At 38.3% G+C, this 11,038-nt stretch overlaps 1 protein-coding gene across 1 annotated transcript in view; it reads right to left on the bottom strand.

Moving 5' to 3' along the window:
* Positions 1-256: 256 nt before the first annotated feature.
* LOC106941152 (zinc finger protein 385D-like) overlaps positions 257-11,038 on the bottom strand; it is a 38,986-nt gene continuing 28,204 nt past the window's right edge. The window contains exon 2 of the mRNA XM_015024093.1: positions 257-517. Within this exon, the coding sequence (XP_014879579.1) occupies positions 272-517 (246 nt within the window). The 3' untranslated portion in view covers positions 257-271. The remainder of the gene's footprint in view (positions 518-11,038) is intronic.

An 11,038-nucleotide genomic window follows, 5' to 3' on the forward strand; every position in this document is an offset into this window, starting at 1 on the left:
TAGAACCAAACTGAAGTACAAACACGTACAAAATTACACGTCAACACAAGCCATCCAGTGAGGATTAATTTGTGACGGCTGGTGTCTGCAGAAAAGTTTTATTTCTTTGAAGTCATGTAAAAAAATAAAACATTCTTTATTCACTTCTGTTCCTCATGTAATTTCAGCAGCAGAGTAATCTACTACTTCATAAAAAAACATGAAAGTGCTCCCGGTTGCATTTCATAAACTTCACAAAGTGCCTACCTGTCAGGTTTTTTTGTCTTGCTGCTCAGTCAGCATCATCGCCTACAGAGGACTGAACACTTGATCTGCATCTCAATGCAGCTGCGATTCGGGCCGAACAGCCCAGCAAATTAAGCCTTTGTGGAGTCTGATTCTGCGGAGAATTTATATTCGAGTGGCTCACCTGTGAGTTGAACCTCAGCTGGCAGACGCTGCAGGACACATGCTTCCTCTTGGCTGTGGGAGGGATGCCCAGGGTGTGATGGAGGACGGCTTTCTGCACCGGGTCCATCTGGAGGACGGACACAGACAGACAGACGCGCAGGCTAATTAAAACGGTGCTAAAGCTGACTTGTAAATCCACCTGACTACGCAGACGCTCGATGGGCTGTGAAGAGAAAACAGGTTGCCTGGAGCGATCTGGAAAGCTGTGTGTCAATCTTTCACCTCGGTGGGTGAATTCAGGCTTTTTCACAGGACTAAGTGCTTCTTTCAGCCACACGGAGAGTTTTTACTGACCGTAGGGTAATGGCTGCTGGCAAAGTCCTCAAGGGGATCATTCAAATGATTCTCCCTTATTGCCTCTAACTGTGTTTTTCACTACAATAGTCTAGGTAGAAAGGGAAAAATGTTTTGGCTATTAATATCCTGACATTATTAAAATTTTTAACGTATTGTTTCCTCTTAGATAGAGGTTTGCTGCATAGTTAAAGTCTTTCGAGAAGAGTTTCTGCTCTGATTTAATGAGGTTGATGGAAAAAACCTGTCAACACTATGAAAGCAACGCAACAGTGGTATAGATGTATGAAAACCAGAGACAAAGTTCTGGCTTTTCTCCAGAATTCTGATCTTAATCTTCTGAGATTAAAATCAGAATTTTGAGTATTCTGAGATTGAAGTAAGAATTTCAAGAAAGAAAGGCCACAATTCTGAGATTAAAGTCACAATTGTTGGAGGAGGTGGGGGGAGGAGTTAGAATTGTGGGATTAAAATTAGAATTCAGAGATTAAAGTCAGAATTTTGAGAGAAGAAAATGTCAGATTTCTGGGATTAAAAGTCTGAATTCTAAGAAAAATGCCATAATTCTGGGGGGAAAAACTCACAATTCTGGGATGAAACTCAGAATCTTGAAAAAGTCATAACTGTGAAATCATAATTCTGGTTTTAAAGTCAGAATTCTGAAAATAAAAATTAAGCATTTGGAAATTGAAGTCATAATTTGGAGATTAAAGTCAGAATCCTGAGAAAAATGTCAGTTCTGAGAAAAAGTATCATAGTTCAGGGATTAAAATCAGAATTCTGAGAAAAATTCCTAATTCAGAGGGGAAAAAAATCAATTCTACAATAAAATTATGAGAAACACCTGAATTTTTGGGATTAAACTCTGAATTGTTTTTCTTCTTTCAGTGGCCCTAATCCTCTTCCCAACCACTCACAGTCACTCTCTCCACTCCACACAGTAACGTTTTTCTGTAGAAAACAAGAGTCATAATGTTTTGTAAAGGACTCTGACTTGTGACAAAGCCGGATAAACAAAGGTCATCCCACATAATGAAACCGTTTACCCAGCATTATTCAGTGATAAACACGCATTAAGAGTTGTACGTCCAGAATAACTCAGCTTGAGGGAAGAAAGCTCCTTGACAAAAACAAACTTTGCTCATTTATCTTCTCGCCGCTGCTGGCGGCGCGGCAACTAGCAGGCGGCGTGTCGCACCTCGGGTCCAGCCTAACCTCATATCTCACTTTTCCACTCTCTGCTCATTAATCTAGCAAAGCAGAGCACAAACACTCGGCAGATGTTTTATTTTGAAGTGCAGCTCCATGATATGAAGCAGAAGTGATACCAAGCTGTTGCTGCGCAGATAATAAGCTGGATGGACTCATTGTTCACTGACAAAGGAAGAAGAAAAATGTCCGTTGGCAGAACATGCGACACACAAAAGAGCCGCTGCAGCACAGAAATTACATGCATTTTGAGCTTCCTGCGTCTGTGAAACTCTAAATTGTCTGTTTTCTTTTCGCTTTCCGAAAAGAACCAACAGGTCCGTCTGACTGGGGAAACTCTCACAGTGGCCTCATGGCGGGAGAAAGTGGAGACGTGTTGGCACAGCGTGGGAAGATTAATCAATCTTGACAATTGTTCAGCAGAGTGTAATGATGTTAGCTAGTTTGAAGAAACATCTCAGAGGTTAACCTGAACTGCAACCCAAAAAGAACCAGAAGGTTCTTATTTGGAGGGGTCTGTACAGAGCTGGTAGGAACTAGTTACAGTTACTCAATTACATTTACCTACTTGCTGAGACATTAGTCCTTCAACCCTGGAAATGTTCTTCAGGTGATAGAAGGCCGACTTTGTAATTGTCTTTATGTGACTCTGAAAGTACATCTAAAGAATTACTCAAGTAAGAGTAAAAAGGAATTTGCTTAAAAAAAAGTATACTCAGGTATTGAGTAACTGATCAAAACATTTAATATCTAAGCATTACTTCATCAGATGGGCCAAAATATAAAGTTGTTTTATATTTTGGAAATTTTGGATGTTTTAAGGATTAAAATACTAAAGGAAAAGTAAAAACTACAACATAGTAAAAATACTAAAAGAAGTAAACAATAATTCAGTTTTCAACTAAAAGTTAGTAAATGTGACTAGTCTTCATGAATGTTTATGACTGAAGCATCATTCAGTTAATAATATTTTTAGTGCAATGTTAGATTAAAAGCTGCATTAAAAGTGTGAACTTTGCATTATTTGGTAAATAATGACACTTTTAAAGCATCAACATTGCATTAAAAATGTCATTTTTGACCGAATGACACCTCATAACAACCGTCATAAGGATTCACAGAGTCGTTCACGTCTATGACACGTCTATGACAGGTGTTACGTCAGTCAAATAAAGTGTTACCATTATGGTACACCGGTACTTTTTCCTATGTTTATCCTCAAGAAATGTCTTTGAAGTTTTAATTGTGAGCAGCAATGAGCAACTAATAAAAACAGGCAAAGAGACATTTCACCAAACAGAAAGTAATCAGATGCAGCTGGAAGCGTGAACCTGGAACAGAGGCTGAACGCCGGTGTCTGTAAGGAGCAGCTGGGTGGGAGGCTTTGGGGTCAGCTTTGGGGTCAGCTGACGCCTGGCTGAGGTCATCTGACTGAGAGCAACCAGAGGTCAGCCTATATCAGACTCTGGATGGCTCCGGTGAAGGAGCAAAAATAAAACAATCTGTTAAAAACCTCAGTTTTTAAAGGCTGTTCAATATCACAAGTTAATGTCAGGGCTGAAAAACGACACAATAAGTGTTTTATATCAGTCAATATCAATAATTATTGATTCATTTTTAGTTTTAAATATCTAAAATACTGCTTGACCTTTCCTTTTTTATCCAGTTTTAACTCCACGCCATTGTTTTTCTAAACAGTTGATTAAAGGTGATTCATAACTGCTTATGAACTAGTTATGAATCACCTTTAACTGCTGCCGTTACTCAGCAAGTTGTTGCTAGGTAACCACAGAGTGAGTGAGTTGCTAGGTAACCACAGAGTGAGAGAGTGAGTTGATTCCACCAACTTTTCTTTTGTCTGGTCGTAGTTAATAATGTCTTTTCTCTGCCTAAATCCCCCAGAATGGAAACTATTTTGGTCCAGTTTCCACTGCAAATATCTTATTACACTTGAAATTACAGAAAACTAATTTATAAGTAACTTTGCAGCAAAATATAGAAGTTTGTTTTAATTAAATAATTAATATTGATGAAAAATACTAGTTCCACCGGCAGATTATTTCACTTATAACATGACATCCTATGTTAATGAAATAATCTGCCAGTAGAACTAGTATTTTCCATCAATATTAATTAATTATTTACATAAAACATACTTCTATATTTTGCTGAAAAGTTAGTTTTATCTTATTTGAAGGTATGTACACTAGAAACTAGACATAAATACTTGGTAATATTTTGTGCTTTTGCAGTATATGTAGAAAATTAGCAGAAACTATCGAGCGACATTAAAGGAAACATGACAGATCCAGTTCTTCGTTATTTTACTCTGCAGCTTCGGATTAGAAACTGACTGGAAGATACAGAGTGGCTCCAATTTATTCAAAACATTAGCTGTGGCATTTCTAAAGGAGAGGATGAAAAGAAAAAAACATCTGAATAAAAATTTGCTGGAAGAAGAAGACTGGAGCAGAGAACGTTATAATTTTAAATGATTAGATGAAATGTCACGGAAACAGTGGTTGACTGAGTACAAACGCCCAGAAAAGCAAGTTTTTTTTTCATTTATAATGTTTTCCAACCTAAAAAAGAAATAACTTTGACAAAATAAGCTAATAAAAAGATGATTTCTTTCAAAATACAAGCACTTGCTCTTATTTTAAATAATAATCTGTTGTGAGTACATCTTTTTTATGACTTTATTTATAAATCTCACGCTTTTTTTCTTGTTTAATATTGTGACTAAACCCAAACTCTACCTTTCTGCTATAATAAATATTCCTGGCTTTGTAATTCAAATCTCGCTACAATAAAACAATAATTAAAAAGTTTAATTGAATTCCTGACAATGCCTCTGGAAGCCACACAAAGTTCTCTTAATACACTCATAATCCTCTGTAGCAAACATAAGCAAGAGATTTAATCTAATTACATCTCTACAGTAGATAATGCTGCTCAACTCTCCCAAGTCAGCAGATGCACAAAGACGATTTTGTGGAGCGATTGTAACCATTAACACATACAAATTACACCTTGTCAATGACAATCAGAGAAAAATGGCGATGCAGCAAAATGGATAAGTTTTAAACAGTCTCCTGCGCCTCCATATCTGGGCCCAGCAATTAGCAGAAGCTTCCCGCCCCTCAGAAATGGAACATAATTGATGCCAATAAAGCAGAGAGAAAGCAATAAGAAGATAGCAAAGCATTTTCAGGTACCCATTTCCTCAGTTCATTTTGTAATTAAGGAAAGTGAGTTATCTGGAGGTCAAACTGAGGTCAAACTGAGGGCTTCGACACAGAAAAACTTTCTGACATGTGTGAGGGGAAAATGAAATTCTATTTCTTTCAAATTCAATAATACTTCACTGATCCAATGGGGAATTAAATAAAGACTTCCACACCAAAAGCTGGCAGATTTAGGAAGATTGATCTGCTATTTTAAACAAACATGAAGCTAAAAGCACCACTGGATTTATTAAGAAAATAACTTTTGTAAGTGTCTGTTTCAAGTTTCCGAAATCCTGCAACTTTTAGGCTGTTTCCACACCAGATAGTCCAGTAGATTCGGTTCAATCAGAGTCCAAAATCTGTTACATTTTCAGCTGCTGCAGTTCACTTTCACACTGCACAGTGTTAAATAACACAAACTGATTTAAAAATCTGTTCTCCAGTGCAAATATCTTAATACACTTGAAATAAGACAAAACTTACTTACAAGTAACTTTTCAGCGAGATATAGGGGCTTGTTTCAAGTAAATAATTCGTTAATATTGTCGAAAAAGTTCTAGTTTCACTGGCAGATTATTTAACTTATGTATAAGTTATAACATGGGAAAAATGTCACTTTGTAAGTGAAATAATCTGCCAACAGATACTTTTTGTCAATATTAAATTACATCTTCTATAAAGAATTAGCTAGTGGACAAAAATGAACAGAAAAGCAGAAAGTCCAAAGAGTCTAAAAGCCCAAAGAAAGCCTTTAAGGACTTCAGAAAACCAGTGGAAAAGATTACAGTCAGGACAAATTAGCATAGATTAGCATAATCTACTAACTCCAAATTCAAACTACTAAATATTTTAGTGAGTTTTAGTGAGAAAAAGCAGCTTAAAATCCGAATTTGTCTTTCAAAAGTTAAAGTGAGCCACTCCCAACCTTTCACCTGGGGATGAACTGAGCTGCACATGAAAACACTGAAACCTCTGCATCTTATTAGCACAGCAAGAGGCTCTGATTTGCTCTGACACACTTTGCTGCTGAAGCGCAAAGAAAAAACAAACAAAAAACCTTGTTGTGCAACAGGCCTCCTATGTGGCGTGAATCTCACCAAAGGAAGAAGACGATGACACACGATGTTGGCCGGCATTGCTGGCCGTGAAAACGTTTTTTTTCCCTCTGCAGCTCGTTGGAAACCTGAGCTAACCCGAGCTGAAAACATCTGGGCGACCAGAGATCAGTGACCTCTTACTAGAAACATGCATGCACTGGGATAGAAATATGTTATTCCTCCTTCCTTCCCAGAGCAGAGGCTGTGAAATAACTCCAGATTGATGAGACCGCACGTAAAGGCGAAATCCAGAAAAAACACATAAGATTTTTTTTATTGCCTATCTGTGGAGAATCATCAATAATTTCCAATAAAGCTGTAATTTTTTTTCCAGCTCTGCTGCTTTATTAGTAGCTAAGAAGCTGCATTCACATATGCACATCGTTCCATAGGTTTTGAAACAAGGAGTCTACAGGAAACAGCTGCAATTCTCAGAGGAATCAGCAACATGTTGCATCCAAAACTGCTGCATTGTTTTTCTCTCTGTCTGGGGTCACAAAAGTACTCTGAAGCCAATGATCACACTTCAGCAAAAAGGATAAAGTACGATACAAAGAACACACAAACCCACTTTTCATAAAAATCATGCGCATTGGAGATTTGAAGAAATTCAGATCAGCACAGAAAACATAATCTACGACCCAAAAATATTCAAGAATTGTTTACAGAAAGAGGAGGACGCAAGTTGAGAGGAGAAATTAATTTTTTAAAACACACAAAAAAAGAATAATAAAACGCATGTCGACCTGTGGAGTGACTTGTGGAACAGTAAATCCAATAAAAAAGCAATGTACAAGCATACATACATTTAAAAAGGGCACAATTAATATATCTAAATACAGTTTAATTTTTTTTCTCAATGTTTGAAGTTAAATCAGACCAAACTTTTCTTGTTTTGGTTTAGTTAAAATTACCAAAATTAAATGCCAGAAAACAAGAAAAATAAAAACATTTAAACGTTTTACTTTTGTAGGTTTGCATAACATTTGGTCAGTATCACGGACTCATAACGGGTCAAACGTTTTGGGTTTCCCTCCACAAGCTTCTTACAATAGTTTGCGTGATTTTTGGCCCATTCCGCCTTCAAATAAAAACAATTTATATGGAAATTTCTAAACTGCAAAATTTGAAAATTTGCAACAAAAAAAAATCTGAAATTTTGATTTTAATCTCAGAATTTTTTTTGAGAAAAACTTGGAAATCTTTGAGTTTGAAAAGTTTAACATTTGAGGGAAAAAAAATCTAAATTTGGAGACTAATCTCAGAAAGTTTTGAAACTCAGTTATTTCTAGAAAATTTCTAAAATTAATCTCAAAATTTCAGTTTGTTTCTCACAAATTTTTTACTTTTGGATCTCAGAATTTTTATTTTTTTTTCTAGAAAAATTCTGAAATTAATCTCAAACTTTCTCTTTTTATTTATTTAAGATGACGGATCCAAATGTTTCTTTGAGCATGTGTCTAAATCTATAAGCATTCTTGTTTTTCTTGTTTTGTTTTATTGATTTCTTTGAAATAGAGAAAGATTATTCCCCTAAGTTCCACACTCATCAGCCACCCACTGAGCCTCGCCTGGCAGACGCTGAAGCGCTGAGGGAGCATATCCACTCTGCACACATCAGCCCAAAACACACACACACACACACCAAGCGAATGCCCACACTGGAAGCCTGCAGCGGTGCACAGAGCACGTTCTCATTATATGCCTTAAATTCAGTGTCATCTTTCAAATCACTTCCTAGAGCTCTAATATGCAATTTTTCCCCCAGCAGGTCAAGCTGCAGCGCAAAGGCTTGTCAGTCATCCTGATGAGCTGTCTGCCTTGAAACAGCCTGTGGCCTGAGGCGGCGGCAGCAGGAGAGCCACCGCCGCCGATCAGAGGGGGGAAAGAGGACTCGGTAATCTGCTGTCTGAGGAAAGGCAACATTTGAACGGGTTCTTCACTCACGTAAACATCTTTACATCATCAGAAAGAGGCAGTTCAGAGCCTCCGACACACTGCAGCTCACAAAAAGTCATCCAACCCTGATGTGGATGGAAAAAAGAAGAAAGTAATCGACCTCATCAAAATGCCAACATGAGCCCTGCAGAAAGAGAGAAAAATGCCTCGAATAGTAAGTCCAGTGAGATTTTGTTCTTTCATTTGATCAAAACTTTACATTTGTCCTCATTTATGACCAATGTAAGGCGTTTTTAAACACAATAAATCAATAACAGTGTTGCAATAGGCACCTCAACCTTTCAAGGCTCATCTAAGTTGGTGGAATCAACTAACTCTCACTTTTTGGTTACCTAGCAACTCACTCATTCTTTGGTTACCTAGCAACCATTTGTTGAGAAACTGGCGCAGCCGCAGTGCATTAAGATGTTTCCTGAAGTTTTTACCTTACTTATTAAAACATGTGGTTCAAGATATAAATAAGAACGTATACGGCTTTTGAATGTTTTTAAATGGTTTTAAAGGGGAACTATTAAAAAAATACACATTTTGCGTGTTTCTTTTACTTCCAGTTGAGTCTCCGCTGCTTCTAAAAACAGTCCAACGCTTAAAAAAAAACAAGCCGTTTGCTTTTTCGCAATAAGTTAAAGTTTTTTGGGGTCTGGAAAACGAACTGTTTCAAAAATCTTTGGAATATAAACGTCACAAATCAGCAGGCGGTTGATTTCAGCCCGTTCCTAGCAACCCCAACCAAGCCCAAGCCTGTTATCTAGCAACCCAAGCAGAGCTCCAGCATGTTTGGTCAACATGTTTTGCCACAGTATTCACTGTACATCGGCTGCTGGAATGTGTTTTTTTTTGGTTGACTTGCCATTCAGAAACCACTTGCTGCATTCTTATTGGTTGTGCAGGAGGCTGCACTAATGCTTTTCAAAGATGTACAGTTGTATAATTGCGCATCTGTTTGCAGCTATTTTCACGTGCAAGTGTAAAATCTCATTATCTAAGAATGATTTTGTGTAAAATATGTCATGAAACGTGTTTTGTCCAACATTTAAACTCCTTGCTGATGGAACTGTTTGTCCTGCAGAGGAAAGCTGTGTGTTATCCTGTGTGATTGCAGAGCTGAAAGCTGTCCAGTTTGATTTCTGAGGAAGCCTAACGAAACTCAAGGTATCTGATCAATGTGAATAAATGCATCTCTCCTCTCCCCCAGCTCGCTGCCTGTGAGTGTCTGCTTTCATTCGCCCGCTTCTCTTTGATTTCCTCTGATGTGTTTCTGTCAGCGGCCGAGTGTCGACAGCGCTTGGAGAATAAGCAGGTCATTTGCTGGATGCTATCTGACAGGCCGCAGAAGGCCCGTCCATCTCAAAGTTCAGCACGGCCGCCGCTGCCCGCTCCACGCTGACAGATAATGTGACAGAACAAGACAGGGATGAGCTGAGATGGCGGTTGAGACGCGCTGACTTTTACCGCAGACGCCTGACAGACGGGTCAAAAACAAACCCAGCTCCGTCTATTGCTTCTTGCACAAGGTTTTGTTTGTCATTTCTCTGGATAAAGCTGCACAACTGCGTGATTTATGGAAAACAAAAGGGCTAAAATGAAAATATTAAAGCCTTCACATTTTTATTTTGGAATAAATGTCCTATAAAACAGGAAAAGGTTACAGTTTTACATAGTATTGCAGAAAGTTCCCCAACAATAAGACAATAAACCCATGATGTTGAATCACAATTATGGATTCCTTTAAATAAGATTCACTCATCTAGTCTTTAAAAACTATAATTCTGTTATGTTACCTTTCAGCTCTGCACAGATTTACTCCAGTTCATGCTGCTGCTGTAAATTAATAACACTGAACCACTAAATCAGGAGCATATTTTGCTTTACAATCTACAAAACCAAACACAAAATGCTGTTTAACTGCTGTGCAATTCAAACCTCTTCATTATGCATGTAAGTATGCATGGCACAGCTTAAAGATTTATACTTGTGGAGGTGTAAATCAGCTGCTTATGCATAAAGCACAGTCTGTGATTTCAGCTCTCCAACTTGAAAAGCCCATACCATTTGAAAAATCCTTGTATAATCATATGTAAACCTTCATAGCTGCAGAGACTTCGGTTCTACTTAAACATTCCTGCGTTTGCAAAAATGTGGAGCTGGTTAGTTTTAGGTATGAGGTAGTTGGGGAGTTCATGTTGAACCATTACATTTAGAAAAGCAGAGAGAAATCAGCACATAAGTATGAGCTGAATGCAGTATAGAGATTATGTCACAGGAACAACAACGCTCTTCAGGGTAGAAGTTGTGGCTAAATCAATCAGACTTAAAGTTAGCCACTTCTGATCGCAGTGGTGTGTTTAAGATAAAGTCAGACGTTTGGTCATGCAATCATTTGAATCAGCTGTTCTGGAATGGAGGCACATCTAGGAGGCAGTGGGGCGGTGAGGACCGGTGTTACGGCCCCTGGCCCCTTGAGGCTGTGCAGGCTCCCTTTTTGTTATGCAGGTTCAGCTGTGAGGGTACATCTCCCTGATTGGCTGCCTGAAGGCTGCAGGAAGGCAGCTACACCATTGGACCAGCAGAGGATTGTCAAGCCAATCAGATGTTGATGAGGCCCACCTGCACCCTATAAAAGGCTCCTGAATCCATTCCTCTAGTGGGGCAGCTATTTTGAAGAGGTTTTGTGAAGCTGCCTCCTCTTGTTTGGTAGTTGCAACTGCTTTAGGCAGGTTTTAAGCTAGTTTGGTCTTTGCTTGTTCCTGCTTGTCCAGTTCAGCAATTTTGACTTTGCTCTAGTTGACTACAAGTTAG

This window comes from Poecilia latipinna, unplaced genomic scaffold, assembly GCF_001443285.1.
Source record: "Poecilia latipinna isolate Pla-1442-1.1 unplaced genomic scaffold, P_latipinna-1.0 Scaffold3520, whole genome shotgun sequence".
Classification (NCBI taxonomy): Eukaryota; Metazoa; Chordata; class Actinopteri; order Cyprinodontiformes; family Poeciliidae; genus Poecilia; species Poecilia latipinna.